Consider the following 22,673-nt stretch of genomic DNA (forward strand, 5'->3'; position numbering starts at 1 on the left):
TTCAGGGAAATTTAAGAATACAGAAATACAAGTCACTTAGGAATGAAATAAGTAGGAAGTGCAGGGAAGCTGAGATGAAATGGCTACTTGAAAAATGGGAAGAAGTTAAAAAAAGAAATGATTGTCAGAAGAACTGACTCAGCAAATAGAAAAGTCAAAACAACCTTTGGTGATATTAGAAGCAAAGGTAGTAACATTAAGAGTGCAATGGGAATTCTACTGGTAAATACAGAGGAGAGGGTGGATAGGTGGAAACAGTACATTGAGGGCCTCTATGAGAGGAAGGACTTATCTGATGACATGACAGAAGAAGAAACAAGTGTTGATAGGAAAGAGCTAGGGGATCCAGTATTAGAATGAAAATTTAGAAGAGCTTTGGAAGACTTTATGTCAAATAAGGCAGAAGGAGTATATAACATTCAATCAGAATTTCTAAAATCATCTGGGAAAGTGGCAACATATCAGTTACTCTCGTTGGTGTGTAGAATGTATGAAACTGACAATATACCATCAGACTTTCAGAAAAATATCATCCACACGGTTCCCAAGATTAAAAGAGCTGACAAGTGCAAGAATTATCACATAATCCGCTTAACAGCTCACACATATAAGTTGCTGACAAGAATAATATACAGAAGAATGGAAAAGAAAATTTAGGATTTGTCAGATGTTGATCAGTTTGGCTTTAGGGCAGGTAAACACACTAGACAGGCAGTTCTAATGTTGCAGTGATAATGCAAAAATCAAGAAACATTCATAGGATTTGTTAACACGGGAAAAGCATTTGACAATGTAAAATGGTGAATGATATTCAAAATCCTGAGAAAAATGGGGTCACCTATAGCGAAACATGGGTAATATGTCAAATGTACAAGAACCAAGAGGGAACAATAAGAGTGGAATACCAAGAATGAAGTACATGGATTAAAAAAAGTGTAAGACACTGATGTAGTCTTTTGCCCCTGCTGTTCAGTCAATTTGTCGAAGAAGCAGTGACAGAAATAAAAAAAAAAGGTACAATAGTTGGATTAAAATTCAAGGTGAAAGGATATCAATTTCAAGATACCCTGATGACACTGCTCTCCTCAGTGAAAGTGAAGAAGAATTACAAGACCTGTTGAATGGAATGAGTACAGTTTATGGATTGACAGTAAATCAAAGAAAGATGAAAATAATGAGATTTAGCAGAAACTTAATATCATTACTGGTGAACATGAAGTTGAGAAATTCTGCTACCTTGGCAGCAAAATAACTCAGGATGGACAGAGTGAAGAGGACATAAAAAACAGACTAGCACTGGTTAAAAGGGAATTCCTTGCCAAAAGAAGTCTACTAGTATGGAACATAGGTTGTAATCTGAGGAAGAAATTTCTGAAATGTACATTTGGGGAACAGCATTGTATGGCAGTGAGACATAGTCTGTGGGAAAACAGGAACACAAAAGAATAGAAGCATTTGAGATGTGGTGCTACAGAAGAACATTGAAAATTTGGTGGACTGATAAAGTAATAAATGAGGAGGTTCTTCACAGAATTGGCAAGGACACAAATATGTTGAAAATGCTGACAAGAAGAAGGGACAGGATGATTGGAAATCTGTTCAGGCATCAGGGAATATCTTCCGGGGTAGTAGAGGGAGCTGTAGAAGGTAAAAACTGTAGAGGAAGACAGAGATGGAAATACATCCACTAAATAATTGAGGATATAGGTTGCAAAATGAAAATGTTGGCACAGGAGAGGAATTCATTGTAGGCCACATCAAACCAGCTGGAAGACTGATGACATAAAAAGGACTGATTGCACAAAAGCAAGTAGTAAGACTAACATTTGGTATTCACCTAACAATGTTATTTTAGCACCTCTTCAAGGACCTATGCATTTTAACTGTGCCATCACAAGACATATTTGCTAATAAAATTCATCATAAATTATCCATCACAATTTGAAAAGAACACTAATGTCCTTGCCTACAATGCTAGAAGGGAAATTGACTTTTATTACTCATTATTAAAGCTGTCAGTACCTCAGAAAGGAGTCCAGTATGCAGCTACAAAAATTTTCGATCATTTTTCCAGCACTATAAAATGTCTGACAAGCAGCAAAGCAAGTTGTAAATCTAACTTACAATCATTTCCCCTGGACAATGCCTTCTTTTCCATAGATGAATTTCTATTTAAAAACTGGCAGCCAGGAGGAAAAAAATGATTTTTAGGTGTAGTGGCCAGGGCTAAAACAATGTGTTCATTAATGTTAACACTAATTATGTATACATATCACATCAAGTGATATGTTCCACATTATTTACACTTTTTTCATGATTTCTATCATGTCTTGTCACTATTAGTTTTTTTGATAAAATTATGTGTTCAACATTCCTCGGGGCTCTTCTCCATAGGTAATACCTCTTCATGGACCCTCTTCCTGAAGATACTTAATGACACTACTCTGCTACAAACTGTTTTCTTCTGCTTTTGCCTCCATGCTCCCTCTGCCATTTCTCTGTGTCTGCCATTTTCTTTCCTCTTTTGTATGGTTTTTGTGTTTTCTTATAGCTTTCCTTTTGTGCATTTCCTTTTTCAGTTTTTTTCATTGTTCCAGAATTAGTATTTAATACTCTATTCGACTTCTTTTCTTCTTAGAATGTCTCCTCATTACACTTTCTTGCCCTTTCCTTAAATGGTGGTGAGTTACAACTACCCAATCATGAATTGTAGACTGTACATCCCTATGTAAGGTTGAAAATGGTGTTTTAGATTCTGGTGCAAAAGTGTGTAACAGGTCTGCTGAAACACCAGAGAAAATATGCCTCACAGTTCTTAGGGGGACATACTGCAGGTATACATCAAACGAATCTGAGCGTGATTGATACCGAACTAAATGTAGCAGGCTTACTGATCATATCCCTAGTCATTAGCAGAAAGAAAAAATCATAATCAAAGCACACAATTTCCATTATGTTTGGCATTATTCCTTTAAGTGTTTAGCAAGCTTTTAGTGACAGTATAAAATAAATTAATCGTAGTTAGTTTATTCTTTTCATAAGTTGTATGCTTCATATTCTGTGTCATTCATGTTAGGAACTTGAGGATGCCTTGCCTGCAGCACCACCGAGATCTAGACGTTCTGGTGGGTGGGCAGATGAAGGTGTAAAATCTGGAAAGTAAGTATAATGATCCTTAAGCTGTATATTCAGACATCCTGAGCTTGAAACAATCTCCTTTCATCATAACATAATGCTCATTCATAAAACACTGAACGTGAGCTTTCAATGCAATGAATACTGCTTATGTGACGAAGTGCATTCCTAGTCTGGAGCACTTTGTTGGTTCAGATTTGCTAAATCTTATACTAAAAAATTTATGACATCTAGCTAAATAATAAGCTTAAGTATTGTAACCTCCCAGCTCGAGTGCGCTAGCAACAAATTCCTTAATCATGGACCTCTTACAGTACATCTGTCACTTGTTTTCAGTGCCTATCAAGTGAAAACTTGAGCTGTTCTCCTTTCTTTCCACTGACATACATTCTGTAAATAACAGAGAGGATTGTAAATTTATAGGCCAAGCAAGAAATATAAATCAAATTGGGCATGGTAAATGTACATTGAGAAATTGTACAGCACAAACATGGCCCCACACTATACATACACAAATTACATTCATGAAAATTTTAATGTATACTTAAGACATAACCCATTTTCTCCACATGGAAAGGTGCCATTGTGCGCAGAAAATGAAAATGCTTTTTGAATGGATTCATGAAACCTACCCCTGGGAACTACTAGCCAACAGTGCCATTCAACTTTTTCTTTATCTAAATGTTACAGTAATGAATGTACTGTGGGTGCCTCTTGGCTTATAAGTCAGTATCATATGTTAAACATCCAAGAAGCTTTATTGCAATCGTTAGTTATTTCTCATTGGTGAAACTGTAACTTCAGGCTGGAGAGAAGCGAGAAAGCCCAGTGGGGTCAATCAGGGTCAACAGACTGCCATGTGATCCTCCACCATTGGTGTCATTTGTATGCGGTACGGAGGGTTGTGGGCCACTACTTCTCACATGAGTTGCTCCACAGATGGCACCACGAGGCTGAGTGCATCCCATTCTAGTCCACCCACCAGTGAAAAATCCATGGCAGCACCAGGGATCAAACCTGAATCCTCAGCGTAGGAGCCAGACATGCTGACCACTGAGCTGCACAGGCGACCAGATTGAGGTGGGAAACAACAAACAAAACTGAGGGGAGGTAACCACTCATTTCCAGCAAGTTAGGCCCCTCTCTCTCTCTCTCTCTCTCTCCCTCCCTCCCTCCTTCCCTCCCTCCCTCCCTCCCTCCCTCCCTCCCTCCCTCCCTCCCTCCCTCCTTCCCTCCCTCCCTCCCTCCCTCCCTCCCTCCCTCCCTTTCTCTCTCTCGTGTGTACTTTGCATATTCATGCATGCATGCCCACACGCACAACAGACACACACAAGTTCAGAATCACACAAATGTATACTGACCGTTAATACTTTAGAGATGGCGCCCGAGCACAGCTCGGGCCACTTCACTCCATTCAAAAGGCTGCACCCTAGTTTAGCTGAGGACATAATTTGTCAACACATGAGCCACCTTCCACTTGAAAATTGGACTCGTTTTGTATGAGAACAAAGTCTTCCTGCCTTCTGTTGTCAGTTTCTAGAATTATTTTGAAAGGAACAGTGGCAAATACTGTTGTGAATGGCTGAACCAATATGTGATCGCATTGATATAATTTTGTGCACATACTCATTAGGCTTTACAGTTTACTGTAATCTCGCTACAAATATGTCATATTTGTTGAGTGAGCAAGTAATTTTGGAAGCTCAAGACAAAGAAATTGCTAAATAACTCACCTGACACTTTTTTAATTTTGGAAGGATAATCATGTTGTCATCATTATTTCAAAAATTTGTAATCTATCAAAGAACTAAAGTAGATATGAAAAATAAATTTTGAACCTTGGTGCTTTTTTAGTGTGTGCTACTCTTGAAGGTATGTCAATTATATATGTTCCAGTAATGCTTTAAATTATGGCGTTTATGGCCAGTCTTCTTGTCCCAATATTGTTCTAAATGGCCAGTCTTCAAATTGTCATTGAGTGGTTGCTCATGCAGGTAGGTGTGTGGGGATTGTGAAAACTGGAAAATGGATGGAGATGTTTGGGACAACAAGGGAGTAGAGAAGTACTGAGAACAGGAGAGGAGTTGACAGGTTGCTCTAATGCCAGTGGCAAAACTGGGATTAATTGTAAAATGACAACAAAAAATACAGACAGATATAGGGGACTGGGTATTATACCATCAGTACACAGGAGAATTTGAATGGAAGATAGCAAGGTAGCAAGAATGAAGGCAATGGGGTAGGGAGGGGCCAGCTGAGGAAAAGAATGATAGGTTACTGAATGCACTGCAATATTTTGTGTGATATTCATCAATCAGTTGCAAGTGAGTGGTTACCTATAGCTCATTTTTGTGTGTTGTTTTCATTGTGAAATTTCAGTTATTATACATTTTGCCTATCAGACAAATATCTTATTTTTTATATGAATCTTTCAGCTGCAGCTCACGCATTAACAATTTTTTCCTTCTCTAACACTCTCTCTCTCTCTCTCTCTCTCTCTCTAAACCTTTAATTTTCTTGTTATATCTTCACTTTTTAGTTATTTGGATGTGACCACATTTATCTGTTTGATGTTAGACCTTTTGTGGGGAAACTGTGTGATATACTTCTGTTATAGTTATGTATGCACCTCTCTCTCTTTAACAGTGTCCTCTTATTTGTTTTAAATTTTTAGTTATATTTAATATTAATACATTCATGTAGTTCCATGGTACATGTTGTCTTCCTATCAGGTTTCATATTAAGTTCTTTGGTGTTTACTGTTATCTAGCTGAAGTCCTTGATTAAGTTATCGACCTTCCTCGGCAGAGAGCTGATAATGGTTTACGCACAATTAAAGTGAATATTTGAAACCTTCTGAAATTTTGTCTTGAAGCAACAATATGTTGATCATCCTCATAGATACAAAAATAAATAAATATATGTTGTCAATATGTATATGAGGATAGCTTACTGCTGATAGAAGAGATGTTGAGCAGCAGATGGGTACAAACCGAGGATGATTACTTATTAAGTTTTTGTACAAAGCTATATTTCAGATAAGTAAAGCAACCCCCTCCCCCCCCCCCCCCCCCTCACCATACACACAACACAAATAGTGCAATAAATTCTATATCAGTATCCTATTTTACTTTTTCTTATATCTCATGCCTATATTAACACCATTTATGTTATTGTCACAGGAAACGGAGTGCCAGCAACATAATTGAGCAGTAAGTATTTGAGACTCTACAAAATAACTCCATTAATGAAGTATTTATTAATTGAATGGGCTTAATTGTCAATTGTAGGATAGTAATAGGAAATTAATAATAAAATAAATAATAATAATTATAATTATTATTATTAATCAAATACAATCCCTAGAAATAATACACTTTCATGACCTTGTACAGGATATTCTTCTGAATATGTCTGTTTACAAATTATAAACTAAACTATATTATAACAATACACTTAGCATTTTAATGAATTTTATACTTGTTAATATGCAGATGAAACGTCGTGTGGCTAGGGCCTCCCGTCAGGTAGACCGTTCGCCTGGTGCAGGTCTTTCGATTTGACGCCACGTCGGCAACCTGCGCGTCGATGGGGATGAAATGATGATGATTAGGACAACACAATCTCCGACCCAGCTGGGAATCGAACCCGGGCCCTGAGGATTGACATTCCGTCACGCTGACCACTCAGCAACCGGGGGCGGACAATGTACAGATAACAGTGTTGCAATAAAAAGAATTTTTTTTCATTAGATCATCTGTGAATTATTTAAAAGCGTGAGCCTGACATACTTACACAGCAATTTTCATAAAGAAAATGAATACATCTCCCCCCCATGAACCATGGACCTTGCCGTTGGTAGGGAGGCTTGTGTGCCTCAGCGATACAAATAGCCGTACATACCGTAGGTGCAACCACAACGGAGGGATATCTATTGAGAGGCCAGATAAATCTGTGGTTCCTGAAGAGGGGCAGCAGCCTTTTCAGAAGTTGCAGGGACAACAGTCTGGATGATTGACTGATCTGGCCTTGTAACACTAACCAAAAGAGTCTCGCTGTGCTGGTACTGCATATGGTTGAAAGCCGTAATTTTTCCCGAGGGCATGCAGCTTTACTGTATGGTTACATGATGATGGCATCCTCTTGGGTAAAATATTCCGGAGGTAAAATAGTCCCCCATTCAGATCTCTGGGCGGGGACTACTTAGGAGGATGTCGTTATCAGCAGAAAGAAAACTGGCGTTCTACGGATCGGAGCATGGAATGTCAGATCCCTTAATCGGGCAGGTAGGTTAGAAAATTTAAAAGGGGAAATGGATAGGTTAAAGTTAGATATAGTGGGAATTAGTGAAGTTTGGTGGCAGGAGGAACAAGACTTCTGGTCAGGTGACTATAGGGCTATAAACACAAAAAGAAATAGGGGTAATACAGGAGAAGGTTTAATAATGAATAGGAAAATAGGAATGTGGGTAAGCTACTACAAACAGCATAGTGAACGCATTATTGTGGCCAAGGTAGATATGAAGCCCACGCCTACCACAGTAGTGTAAGGTTATATGCCAACTAGCACTGCAGATGACAAAGAAATTGAAGACATGTATGATGAAATAAAAGAAATTATTCAGAAAGTGAAGGGAGACAAAAATTTTATTTTCATGGGTGACTGGAATTTGGCAGTAGGAAAAGGGAGAGAAGGAAAGGTAGTAGGTGAATATGGATTGGGGCTAAGAAAGGAAAGAGGAAGACGCCTGGTAGAATTTTGCACAGAGCACAACTTAATCATAGCTAACACTTGGTTCAAGAATCATAAAAGAAGGTTGTACACATGGAAGAAGCCTGGAGATACTGACAGGTTTCAGATAGATTATATAATGGTAAGACAGAGATTTAGAAACCAGATTTTAAATTGTAAGACATTTCCAGGGGCAGATGTGGACTCTGAGCACAATCTTTTGGTTATGAACTGTCGATTAAAACTGAAGAAACTGCAAAAAAGTGGGAAATTGAGGAGATGAGACCTGGATAAACTGAAAGCACCAGAGGTTGTAGAGAGCTTCAGGGAGAGCATTAGGGAACGATTGACAAGAATAGGGGAAAGAAATACAGTAGAAGAAGAACGGGTAGCTCTGAGAGATGAAATAGTGAAGGCAGCAGAGGGTCAAGTAGGTAAAAGACAAGGGCTAGTAGAAATCCTTGGGTAACAGAAGAAATATGGAATGTATTTGATGAATGGAGAAAATATAAAAATGCAGTAAATGAAGCAGGCAAAAAGGAATAAAAACGTCTCCAAAATGAGATCAACAGGAAGTGCAAAATAGCTAAGCAGGGATGGCTAGAGGACAAATGTAAGGATGTAGAGGCTTATCTCACTAGGGGTAAGATAGATACTGCCTACAAGAAAATTAAAGAGACCTTTGGAGAAAAGAGAACCATGTGTATAAATATCAAGAGCTAAGATGGAAACCCAGTTCTAAGCAAAGAAGGGAAAGCAAAAAGGTGGAAGGAGTATATAGAGGGTTTATACAAGGGTGATGTACTTGAGGACAATATTATGGAAATGGAAGAGGATGTAGATGAAGATGAAATGGGAGATATGATATTGCGTGAAGAGTTTGACAGAGCACTGAAAGACCTGACTTGAAACAAGGCCCCAGGAGTAGACAACATTCCATTAGAACTACTGACAGCCTTGGGAGATGCAAGTTCTGACAAAACTCTACCATCTGGTGAGCAAGATGTATGAGACAGGCGAAATACCCTCAGACTTCAAGATGAATACAATAAATCCAATCCCAAAGAAAGCAGGTGTTGACAAATGTGAATATTACTATCAGTTTAATATGTCACGGCTGCAAAATACTAATGCGAATTCCTTGCAGACAAATGGAAAAACTAGTAGAAGCCGTCTTCGGGGAAGATCAGTTTGGATTCCATAGAAATATCGGAACACGTGAGACAATACTGACCCTACGATATATCTTTGAAGCTAGATCAAGGAAAAGCAAACCTACGTTTCTAGCATTTGTAGACTTAAACAAAGCTTTTGACAATGTTGACTGGAATACTCTCTTTCAAATTCTGAAGGTGGCAGGGGTAAAATACAGGTAGTGAAAGGCAATTTACAATTTGTACAGAAACCAGATGGCAGTTATAAGAGTCGAGGGACATGAAAGAGCAACAGTGGTTGGGAAGGCAGTGAGACAGGGTTGTAGCCTCTCCCTGATGTTATTCAATCTTTATATTGAGCAAGCAGTAAAGGAAACAAAAGAAAAATTTGGAGTAGGTATTAAAATCCATGGAAAAGAAATAAAAACTTTGAGATTCACCAGTGACATTGTAATTCTGTCAGAGACAGCAAAGGACTTGGAAGAGCAGTTGAACGGAATGGATAGCATCTTGAAAGGAGGATATAAGATGAACATCAATGAAAGCAAAATGAGGATAATGGAATGTAGTCGAATTAAGTCGGGTGGTGCTGAGGGAATTAGATTAGGAAATGAGACTCTTAAATTAGTAGAGGAGTTTTGCTATTTCGGGATGGTTGAAGTGGAGAGGATATAAAATGTAGACTGGCACTGGCAAGGAAAGCATTTCTGAAGAAGAGAAATTTGTTAACATCGAGTATAGATTTAAGTGTCAGGAAGTCGTTTCTGAAAGTTTTTATATGGAGTGTAGCCATGTATGGAAGTGAAATGTGGATGATAAATAGTTTGGACAAGAAGAGAATAGAAGCTTTCGAAATGTGGTGCTAAAGAAGAATGCTGAAGTTTAGATGGGTATATCACATAACTAATAAGGAGGTATTGAATAGGATTGGGGAGAAGATAAATTTGTGGCACAACTTGAGTAGAAGAAGGGATCGGTTGGTAGGACATGTTCTGAGACATGAAGGGATCACCAATTTAGTATTGGAGGTCAGTGTGGAGGGTAAAAATAGTAGAGGGAGACCAAGAGATGAATGCACTAAGCAGTTTCAAAAGGATGTAGGTTGCGGTAGGTACTGGGAGATGAAGAAGCTTGCACAAGATAGAGTAGCATGGAGAGCTGCATCAAACCATTCTAATAATTTCCGGGTATGCAGCCGGATCCCGTCAATATTCTGCCACGATATTTTGGCCCAGAGACGTCCGGCCATCATCAGGTGAGTACACAACTACTGAAGAGTAGTACCTTAATACATAGAGTGCATGTAATATCGGATGATGAAAACCTCCACGCAGAATTAGAACACTTGGAGAAGGTTTTTCAAGAGAATGGCTACACTTCATGCCAAATAAGAAAGGCCATGCGCAACTGTCATAACAAGAAGCAGCGCACTGAGGACGCTGATGACGACTTTAAATCAACTGTGTTTCTTCCATATGCCAGGAATGTGTCGTCGAAAATAGGCCGATTACTGAAGAAGAATAAAATCAAGGTTATCTTCCGTCCACCAGCAAAGAACCAGGCCCTGGTTGGATCCGTTAAAGATGATTTATAACTGAAGAAAGCAGGGGTCTACAAAATTCCCTGTGAATGTGGCTCTGCATATATTGGCCAGACGACAAGAACTGTCCATGAACGATGTACAGAACATGAAAGATACACCCGTCTGTGGCAACCGTCAAAATTGGCAGTAGCAGAGCACTTTATTTCATTGGGACATTCAATGAAATACAATGGAACAAAAATTTTAGCTCCTGTTTCCGGATTTTGGGAGTCCGTGACCAAGGAATCAATGGAAATATGTCTTGCCGATAATCTTATAAATCGTGACAACGGCTTTCAGCTGGATAAAAATTGGAATCCTGTTATTAAAATTATACAATCACAGTGGAATCGACAGCATCATTCAATACTCAATGACTAGATGATCTTTTATTTTCACCACCGAGGGCAGCACGTACAACTCGGCTATGCCGCACATGTCAACACCTGACACATGCGCTGTAGGATGCCAGTACATTTCGCATGTGCGAGATTCGGCATAAATACCGCGACTGCACCTGGGCTCTTCAGTAGTTGTGTACTCACCTGATGTTGGCCGGACGTCTCTGGGCTGAAATATCGTGGCAGAATGTCGACGGGATCCGGCTGCATACCCGGAAATTATTAGAAGAACAAATACGCCGGGAAAGTTTCAGAAGTCACGTTGCATCAAACCAGTCTCAGGACTGAAGACCACAACAACAATGAACACATCTAGGGAATAAAATGGATTTTCAATTAAAATTCTTTTTAGGTGGTCTTTTAATGGTAAGAACACCAAATTTTGAAGACATGTTTGAACATCATTCTCTGGGTCTGGCACCTCACACAGTTCTGATAGTTTTTTTTTTTTTTTTTTTTTTTTTTGTGTGTGTGTGTGTATTAATAACATGGTTAAGTTAGTATGTGTTGTTGCACAGCATGTTTCTACTGCTGGCATAAATTTTATGAGACTAATGAATGATAAGCAGTTTTTAACACATACATATCCTTACAACATTTTCTAATCATGTTTATGGCAGATATGTTTTTATATAGCTTACAAACCAAAACAATCTATATGTTTGTTGCACTTGAGGTTGTCCAGTATTTGATTCCCAAGAATTTTCTCCATTTTTCATTTTTATGATCTCATTTCCTGTGAATAATTTCATTACAAATTCTGTTTGTTTCCTAGTGTTAAATTCCAGTATTGCAGTCTTTGAAGCACTTACATCTAGATGGCTTTCATTGAAATACTTGCCTTTCTCATTGGTAACACTGTTGCACAGCACTGACAGACTGTCATAGGTTTTGTGTTCACAATTGCTGTCATGTCTCGATACATTTTTTTTGTTGGTGGTGGGGTGTACAGTGGGAGCCCCCTGCAGAAATATTGAACTAAGCTGTCTCTATAGTCATCCACATTTGTGAATGTATTGTCACTGCAGGATTTTGTCGATGAACTGACCTACTGATTATGTCTCATAAAAGTTAGATGGGATTCATGTTAGGCAATCTGGATGCCCAGAATGTTCTTCAAACCAGGCATGAACAAATGCGGTCTGGTGACATGGCACATTGTCATCCATAAAAATTCTATCATTGTTTAAGGATAGTCCATGAATGGCTGCAAATGGTCTCCAAATAGGCAAACATAACCAATTATAGTTAGTGATTTGTTCATTTGGACCAGAGGTACCAGTCTATTCCATGTAAAAAAAAGACCACACAGTTATGGAGCCACCATCAGTTCTGCACTGCACTCACATCCATTGCTCATCTGCTGCCATCATCCATTGACTCCAGATTTTGTTGCATTGTCCTAACGGATGCAATTCTTGTACATGCCACATTGATTTCTGCCATTATTTCACACAGTGCTGCTTGTCTGTTAGCACCGACAGCTCTAAGCAATTAAGTGAACGTCATCAGCCACTGTGTTGTCTGTGGTGAGAGGAAATGCCTGAAATTTGATATTCTCACCCCAGTCTTAACAGTGTGGATCTTGGAATATTGAATTGCCTAATGATTTCCGAAACTTAACGTCCCATTCGTCTAATTACAACTACCATTCTGCATTCACAGTCTCTTACTTACTGTAGTGCAGCCACATCATGTCAGACACTTTTTCATATGAATCACCTGTGTGCAGATGACAGCTCTGCCAATACACTGCTCTTTTATATATTGTGTATATGATACTATCACATACTGCTATTCCATTACTTTTGTCACCTCAGTGTATAACATTACTGTAAATCAAGAAAAGAAGGGGTCCCACTTCATATCTGATATCAATAACTTTGTGTTTTGAAAGACCCAGTGTTTGTTTTAAGCAACACAGATTGCTTTCTGTTGCTCATATATGACCTTATTTACTCATAGCCAGTTCCTGTTATACTCAAGTTCCGTACATTGTCAATTTATAATGTGAGTTTGACACAGTCAAATGCTTTTTCAAGATCAACGAACACTCCAGTAACATACTCCTTGTTTTCCATGGCAGTTATTTTTCCATCTATTAACTGTGCTGTGGCCACTGAAGTTGACTTGTTTTTCACAAAGCCATTCTGATTTTCAAATATTAGATTGTATTGACTCAGGAGTATCATTAGTCTAATATAAACAACTATCTCAATTACCGTAGAAAATGCAGGTAAGATTAAGATGGATTGATAGTTTTCGATTTTAGCTTTATCACCTTTCATGTAAATTGTGATTACCAGTGCTATCTTTAGCTTATCTGGGAAATTACCTGATGCAATTACATCATTTACTGCTGTGGCTACAGCATCAGACATGTTGTTTATGCACTTTTTTAATGTTCTGATAGACAATCCATCCTAACCTGCAAGTTTTGAATCTTTTAGTGACCTAACTATGTATTTTATTTCCTTGCTGTTAGTTCTGGCCAAGTATATGCTTTGTTTAACTGGAATGTGCTTATATGTATACTGGAGATTGTGGAAATGGTCATTGATGGATTTTCCAGTAGAAGAAAAGTACTCATTAAAAAGATTTGCAGTCTGATATTGGTATTTGATGGTAAGATCACTGTCTAATTTGTCCTTACAATCCCTGAAGCTATTTATAACATTCTAAGCAGCTACGTAAGTGACTATATATTTACCTGTAGTTTCTAACACCAGATCTATGTAATAATCATGATAGTTCTTAAATGCTAAGTCTGTGATTGTTGCCATTCTTTGCCATTAAACATTGAAAAAGTTCAAGTTTTTATATTGCTGTTTTCACTTCATGATTTATCCAGTTATTTTTAGTATTTTTTGGTAGTCATTTACCTGTAGGGTTATGAGACATTCAAGCAATAATAAAAGTCTGCTGCAAATTTGCTGAAAGTAATTCAGTATTTTAACATCATTGTAAACTCATTAGTATACTGTTGAGATTTTTGACATTTGTCATCAGGGGTTGTTCTTTTAGTCACATATATTCTCTTTTTCCTTCTGACAGAGATTTTCAGCTGATATCAGCAACTGAGCAGCATGTTAGTTGTAATGTTATCAGTGCATGATTTGCTGCTGTTGACCTTTCTAGTGGGCTCATTTATCAGAAAATTAATTTAAATTGATCTGGTGTTAGCATTAATTTTTTCAGATGTAGTCATTAGACAGCCAGTCAATGTTAATATTTCCAGTTAGCATGGTGTTTTATTGCCATATTTACTGTCTATGTCAACAAGCTAGTAATTAAGAACTACTCTCTGTGGGTTCGGGGGTAAGAATAGGCCTGTGGTATCCCTGCCTGTCGTAAGAGGCAACTAAAAGGAGTCTCAAAAGTTTTGGCCTTTATGTGATGATGATCCCCAGTAATGTTTGACCTCCATATTTCGAAGTTCTTCTGAAGAGTGAGCCAATTGGGGAAGGGCACCTTATGTGGTGCATTGTGTCCATTGTGCATTGAGATCTTTAGCCCGCTTTCTCGTTGTCGCATTGCAATCCCACTCACTCTCCATGTCTTGGGCAAGGATACATTCCGGGTGCTGTTTCCACCATCCACTATGCTGTGTTGCTTTCTACGCCGACGATGACCATGGACTACTTGACACCTGGTATCCATCATGGTAGCGACTCTGTTGTGGTGGGGCCGCCATGTATCCTGTTGGTTGTAGCCCCCTGACAACACAGGGATTGCTCTGCTGATGCCTGTGCCATAAACTCCCCATGTATGCCAAGTAGTAGATGCCTATTTCCCTGGGGCATCGGGATTCCCGGCAATGGCCATCCTGCCAGGTAGCCCTTGCTGAGGCTGGGTGGTGCCTGTGAGGGAGGACCCTTGATCGGAGTGAGTGGCATCAGGGCAGATGACCCTCCTACTAGTATGTACTTGAGGTGATGGGGAATCATTTGTGTCCATGAAGCCTCAGTTCTTTGTAGAGCATTTAGAGGACAAGTTTGGGGAGGTGGAGGTCTTGTCCAAAATGGGTCAGTTTTTATAAAAACAACATCCTCTGCACAGTCATGAAGGTTACTCGCTTGTGACAAGTTGGGGGATGTTTCAGTTACCGTTACACCCCATAAGAGTTTAAATGTGGTCCAGGGTATTATATTCCATAGGGACCTTCTTTTGCAGTCTGACGATGAACTTTGGGCCAACCTAGAATGATAGGGTCTTCACTTTGTCCGGTGCATCCATCGGGGTCCGAGGGATAATCAGGTTGCCACCGGTGCCTTCATCCATTACCCAAGAAGGTCAAGGTGATGGTCTACCGCTGTGACGTCAAGCCCTATATCCCTCCCCTGAAGCGGCGCTTTAAGTGCTGTAAGTTTGGCCATGTGTCTTCCCGCTGTACTTCCAGACTCACATGTCGAGATTGTGGGCCCCATCGCATCCCAATAGTCCATGTGCCCCACCTCCCATCTGCGTCAACTGCAGAGAGCATCATTCACCTTGCTTGGCAGACTGCAGGATCTTACAGAAAGAGTGGAAAATCATGGAATATAAGACCCTTGACCGACTGACCTACACTGAGGCTAAGTAGAAGTTTGAATGCCTCCATCCTGTTCGCATGACTACCTCGTATGCCACCGATACCACTTTTCTAGCCCCATCAGCTCCACCTCCAACAGTCATCTCTTGGAGCTGGAAGACTACACCTTCCCACTTGATTATGTGCGGCACTACCCTCCCTGTTGCTCCTGTGATACCTGCTTTGGGAGCAACACCCCCCCTCCCCATGCATCAGGGACATCAGTCCCCACTTCTAAGCCTCTAAGGCAGAGATGCGTCCAACTTCTCTCGCTCGGAAGGGGTCCCTCCCTTCCCAGGTTTCCACCAGTGGGAAGGATGATGCCCGCAAGTGGCGTAAGTGCCCACAAGCAGCTGGTCATAGGGCTTCACGATCATCCTCAGTCCTGGAGACTGAATCAGTGAAGCCCTCCCAGCCTGTGAAACCGAAGGAGCAGCAAAAAAAGTCAAGAAGACCTCAAAGACCAAGGAACTTGTAGTAGCACCCACCGCACTGCAACCTATGAGTTCTGCATCTGAGGATAAGGTGGGGATTCTAGTGTCCGCTGAAGACCTAGATCTCGCCGGACCTTCAGACACCATGGAAGTCGCTCTCACATGTACTCAATCGATGGTAGCGGGTGACCCTGAGGTGTGACCTGCCTCCTTGAGCACTTCATGCCTTTCTAGCCTAATAATGACATAATCCTCCAGTGAAATTGCGGCGGTTTTTTCTGCCACTTGGCTGAATCAAGACAGATTCTAAGCTCAACACCTGCTCTCTGTATTGTCCTCCAAGAAACCTGGTTCCCAGCAATGCGGACCCTTGCCCTTTGTAGCTATCGAGGGTTTCATAAAAACCGGACTGACTGTAACAGGGTGTCAGGTGACATATGTGTGTCTGTCCTTACCTCTGTATATTCTGAATCAGTGCCTCTTCATACAGCTTTAGAAGCTGTTGGTGTGAGGGTAATGTCTACCTTCCTCTGGATGGTGAAGTACCTCTTAATTAATTGGCTGCTCTGATCTCCCAACTCCCCCTCCATTCCTACTTTTGGGGGACTTCAGTGCCCATAACCCCTTGTGGGGTGGTGCCGTGATTTCTGGCCAGGGTAGAGATGTCGAGAATCTTCTCTCTCAGCTCGACCTCTGCCTCTTAAATACAGGAGACCCCACACACTTCACCGTGGTTCATGGCACTTATTCAGCCACTGACCTATCGCTTTGCAGCCCAGGACTTTCACCATCTATCCACTGGAGGGTTCATGACGACTTGTGTGGGAGTGATCACTTTCCACTCTTCCTGTCACTACCCAAGTGTCACACTTCTGGATGTCTGCTGTGATGGGCCCTTAATAGGGCTGATTGGCTGGCTTTCACATCTGCTGTCATTGTTGACACTCCTCCACATGGCACTATTAATGTGGTGGTCGGCGGGTCACTGCATCGATCTTATCGGCTGCAGAACGCACACTTCCTCTTTCTTCCAGGTGCCCTTGGCGTAAACTGTGCCTTGGTGGTCACCAGAAATCACTGAGGCCATGGAAGTGTGTAGGTGGGCCCTCCAACAACATAAGCGGCATCCATCATTGGAGACTCTCATTCTTTTTAAGCAGCTGTGTGCCCATGCCCACCACCTCATACAAAGAAGGAAGCAAGAGTGTTGGGAAAGATATGTTTCCTCCATTGGTTCTCGTACCCCTGCCTCCCAGATGTGGACTTGGATTCATCGCCTTTATGGTTAACCAACCCTGCTGGGGGTTCCTGGGATTTCAGTATATGGGGCAGTGTGCACTGACTCAGGTGAAATCGCCGAGCATTTTGCTCAGAGTTCTGCATCTGCAAACTATCAACCGACAATTCATTCCTTGAAAGAGCAGACAGAATGACGCATTTGTCTTGTAGATCGTGCCTCATTGAGCTGTACAATGCTCCTTTTACTGAGTGGGAATTCCTCAGTCTCCTTGCCCATTGCCCTGACACAGCTCCAGGCCCTGACCAAATTCGCTCCCAATTTCTCAAACATCTGTCTGTGGCCTCACTGCATCAGATTCTGTCTATCTTGAATCACATCTGGGGCGAGGGAGTGATCCCATCCCAGTGGCAAGACAGCATCATCGTCCCAATGTTGAAACCTGGGAAGAACCCTGGAGCATTGGGCAGCTACCGCCCCATTAGCCTCACCAATGTTCCCTGCAAATTACTCGAATGAATGGTGAGCCAGAGATTGTGTTGGCTCCTGGAGTCTCGGGGCCTTCTGGCTCCATCCCAGGGTGGATTCCGCTGAGGCCGCTCAACGATAGATAATTTGGTGTGCCTTGAGTCTGCTGACTGAACAGCTTTTTCCAGGTGCCAACATCTGGTAGCCATCTTTTATGATTTACAGAGGGCCTACAACATGACCTGTCGTCACCACATTCTTGCCACGCTGCATGAGTGGGCCCTTCGTGGGTCGCTCCCAATTTATATATGGAACTTTCACTCCCTCCGTACCTTCCATGTTCAAGTTGGAGACTCTGTTAGCTCCTCCCATATCCAAGAGGATGGGGTCCTGCTGGGCTCTGTATTGAGCGTACCACAGTTTTTAGTCACTATAAATGGCCTAACAGCAGCTGTAGGGCAGTCAGTGTTGCCCTCACTTTAATTTCTCAACCATTGGTGTTGCTGAGCTCTGACTCTAGGGAGTTATTCGGACTGCACAGTCAGTGGGCTCTCACCCATGGGTTTCACTTCTCTGCCAACAAGGCCTGCATTTTGCACTTCAGTTGGCAATGGATAATGCATCCTGACCCTGCACATTTCCTTGATGGCCATCCACTACGGGTAGTTGAAACGTATCGCTTTTTAGGACTGGTTTTAGACGCCCAGCTAACATGGCTCCCCCACATTTGTCAGCTTAAGCAAAAGTGGTCGTGGCATCTTAAAGCCCTCTGCTGCCTGAGCAACACCACTTGGAGGGCAGATCACTCTATGTTGCTGTGGCTCTACAAAGCCCTAGTTCAGTCACGACTTGACTATGGGAGTTTAGCGTATGGTTCGTCATTGCCCTCAGCATTAAAGTTGCTTGATCCTGTGCACCACTGCAGGGTTTGTCTAGTGACGAGCACTTTTCAAACAAGTCCAGTGGCCAGTCTACTAGCGGTGGCTGGAGTCCCTCCATTGCAAATCAGGTGCCGCCAACTATGCAGCGCACATCCATAGTTCGCCTCAGCATCCAAAAAACAGTGGTTCCTCTCCTGGAATGGTGACCTCAGTCAGGGATAAGGATCGCTGTACATGTCTGCTCCTATTGTCTGAACTTGGGTCCTTTCCTTTACAGCATCACGTGTAGGTCCATAAACTTTCACCTCCGTGGTGCATTCCTCAGCCGAAACTATGGCTGGACCTATTGCGTTTCCATAAGGATTCTGTTCCTCCTGAGGCACTCTGCAGTCACTTCCTATTGATGCTTGACGTGTCCCCAGGTTCTGAAGTCATCTATACTGTTGGGTTGTTGGTTGATGGTCGCGTAGGCTTTGCCTATGCTCACTTGGCACATATTGAATAGCGCTCCTTGCTGGATGGCTGCAGTGTCTTCACTGCCGAACTGGTGGCCATCTCTCATGCCCTTGAGCATATCCGTTCCTGTCCCAGTGTGTCCTACCTCATCTGCAATGATTCATTAAGTGGTTTACAGGCCATTGATCAGTACTACCCATGCCATCCTCTGGTAGCAACTATTCAGGAATCGGTTTATGCCCTTGAATGGTCTGGTCATTAAGTTATGCCCAATAAACTCCGCACCATCAAGGAGAGCACACATGATTGGAAGTCTTCTCTGCGGGCTTCTCGCAAGGATTCTGTGGTCCTCTGTCAGCATCACATTGGCCACACTTGGCTGTCACATGGCTGTCTTCTCTGGCATGAGGCCCCGCCATGTTGTCGCTGCGGTTGCTGTCTGACAGTGGTCCACATTTTCTTGGACTGTCCACATCTAGCTGTTCTGCGATGGAATTTTAGTCTTCCTGATGCACTTCTTTCGATTTTAGGACATGATGCCTCCATGGCTAACTTGGTTTTACATCTTCTACATGACACTGGTTTAAGTTTTAGTTCCTGTCCCTTGTCTCTCTGTGCTTTCTACCCTTACATTTAGGTTAGAGCTTTTAATGTGTTGCAGAGTGGCTGTCTCATCCTTTTTTTAACCTCATGATCGACCAGCCTAGGACATCTGCTCTCCTGTTTTAAGCTCTTCTGCCTGTTTCTTGCGTGTCTGTGCTTTTCTTGTCTTCTGTTGCCCCAGTGTGTTCAGCTTCATGTCTTTTTCTTTTTTCTTCTCCTTCTGTGGTGTGTACTGTTTGTTTTCCATGTTATCCCATGGACTTGGTTCAATGGAATGAAGGACCGATGACCATGCAGTTTGGTCCCTCTAAAAATCAATCCAACCAACCAATTAAGAACTTCAAAGAAATTATCTAGGCTCCCACTTGGAGTTTTGCTGTAAACATATAATAATGTAGTTCTTTGTCCTCCTCTTGTAGTTAATTGCTGATAGTTTTATTACACCTTCTTTGCAAAAAGTACTAGCATCTATTACATTATAGTTATTATCTCTCCCTGCAAAGATTTCTATCCCACCATCACATTTCTTGTTTCTGCTGATTGAGTGTTTAAGGAGACCAAATAGTGAGGGTCAGCAGTCTCCTATTCAGCCATCCCCCTTTCCCCAGGACAGAAACAGTAAATAAATTCTGTGTGAAAGTATGGGAACATGTTCTAAATGTTTTTGCAGCATGTATCCTAAGCAAAATATGGGAACCTGCACAGTATTCACATAGTTGGATATGGGAAACTGCCTAAAAACCACAGCCAGACTTCCAGCACACCGATCAACTGTCGTTAATCTGCTGAGCAGATTCGATCTGGGGCCAGGGTACCTCCCTGTCCCAGAAGCAGTTGCCTAAGTAATTTTGGCTATCTGGGTGGGTTTTCTGGCAAAGGCAAAGCAAAAGGTTGACATACTCTATTTAGCTTATCTCGGTACCGGTGATCACTTATAACTAAACCATCAGGCTTATCACTCCCTGCAGTTGTGTCCAAGACTTTGAAAGTTCTCTTCAAGTAATTTTAGTCTGAGTTTAGACTTCTGGACACTGATTGGATGTGTCAATCTATCAGATTGCTCAGCATACCCTTCAAGTTTCCCTTATTTCACTTTTTATGATTCCTGCATGCATTTTGAATCTGGACATAGTTTATGATGTTAGTTGCTACAAGGTTATTCATTCTCTTTTCAGAGTTTTCTGAATTTGGTGTGACTGTGGTCTTTTTGTTTGCTGCAGAGTGGTTTGACTTAAGTTTCCCACTGTTATTATTGATATTAAGTGTGCTGGCTCTGAGCACTATGGGACTTAACATCTGAGGTCATCAGTCCCCTAGAACTTAGAACTACTTAAACCTAACTAACCTAAGAACATCACACACATCCATGCCCAAGGCAGGATTCGAACCTGCGACCATAGAAGTCGTGCGGTTCCAGACTGAAGTGCCTAGAACCGCTCACCCGCCACAGCCAGCATTAAGTGTGCTGCACTCAGTTGCATTGACCATATGTTTTACACAGTTTTTGTACTTGGGTAATAAGTTTTCCTTAGGTAGAAATTGGGATTTGTCAACTGTAACCCAATCACTGGGAATGATGTTTAGTTTTTTAATTAATTTTAGTTTATATAATACAATGTGCAATTTTATCCACAAGTTTTGGTAAGCAGTGGATGTGTCAAGCTTTTTTCACAGAATTTGAAAAAAATAGTTTTGCCAACCAAAAAGTACACTTGGTTTTGTTCTTCCTATGGTACAAAGAAATGTAGTGCTGAATAAATATATCTGCTTGACATGCCACACAGATCAAGACATACGTGCAATATTTACAAAATTTCATATCTTATGACTTATAATAAGAATGAGAACAATGAAAATGATGGGACATCACAAAAATTAGAGAGGAAAGTCATTCTGGGCATTAGGTTGGGTAAACACACAGCAGAACAGGAAATGTGGGAATTGTAAGCAACATTATTTTGAAGCCAGAAAAGTTACAGCTTCTATGTATGTAGAAAACAAACAAACAATGGCAAGTCCAGGATGGAACAAGGACTTTGAGGGAAGGACTTTGCTCAAAAGCTTCAGTATTCCTAGTATTCTTTTCGTGTACCTGTCTGCATCTCAACAACTCTTTATTGTGAGATGTAGAAAAAAAAAGTTCAGTATTTGAAAGTTTGAGGTTGTTGCAAAATATAATTTTATACTTAGACCCTTGCCACTTATGATCTTTTGAAAGTAAAGCCAACGTACAGGAAAATGAAAAGAAATAATTTTTTTAGTTAGCTACTAATATCTCCATCTATATTTAAGATATCACCACAGGTGAAGCTAAAATTTTCATAAATAAGCAAGGAAGATTAAAACTTATCATGTTGAAGAAAAGGAATTTGAACACTGAATGTTTCAGTGAGAAAAACCAGCAGTTTTTAGCAGTAGAAACACAGTGGAACCACTGAAGATTCTGATATCAGCCATGCTGGATATTGCTGGAACAGAAGAAAACATGAAGCAAAATGGAAACTTGAACAAGACCAAAGCTATGCTGTATAATTTGATAAAAATAAAATAGAATACACAGCACTATGCTACAGTAGCTGAGATCATGATATTTGATGAAAGAGCTTTAGCAAGTCGTAGAAAAATAAGAAAACTGGAAAAAATATTTACCATGTGCTCATGATAGGGTAGGAAACATATAATAACAACATATGACAACAAGAAGTGCATAACAGAAGGCAAAGACATACTTTGGTACACTTGCAGCATTTATTGCTATTTATTGGAGGAAATAGAGCAGTGGACAGCAGCAGCAGATGTCCTTCGTGTATCAGCAGTTCTTCCAACTGGAATGAGAAATGTCACCTAGTAGATTAGTAAAGATAAAGTTGGAGTACATTACAGCCTCTTTGTTGAGGTACCGAAACTTACTGTAGATGAAACAGCTTTTTGCCCAGTATCTTCACAAAATGTCTGTAGAAAGGCAACAGACCGTCAAATGAAAACAAGGGAAAAATACTTGTATGTCATATGAAGCGTATA

General features: G+C 41.0%; 1 protein-coding gene across 1 annotated transcript in view; it reads left to right on the forward strand.

The window, feature by feature from the left end:
- The window catches only part of LOC126278450 (intraflagellar transport protein 43 homolog), a 110,926-nt gene that overhangs the window by 32,459 nt on the left and 55,794 nt on the right, over nt 1-22,673 (forward strand). The window contains exons 3-4 of the mRNA XM_049978573.1: nt 3,077-3,159; nt 6,318-6,347. Of these exons, the coding sequence (XP_049834530.1) occupies nt 3,077-3,159; nt 6,318-6,347 (113 nt within the window). The remainder of the gene's footprint in view (nt 1-3,076; nt 3,160-6,317; nt 6,348-22,673) is intronic.

Source organism: Schistocerca gregaria, chromosome 6, assembly GCF_023897955.1.
Source record: "Schistocerca gregaria isolate iqSchGreg1 chromosome 6, iqSchGreg1.2, whole genome shotgun sequence".
Lineage (NCBI taxonomy): Eukaryota > Metazoa > Arthropoda > Insecta > Orthoptera > Acrididae > Schistocerca > Schistocerca gregaria.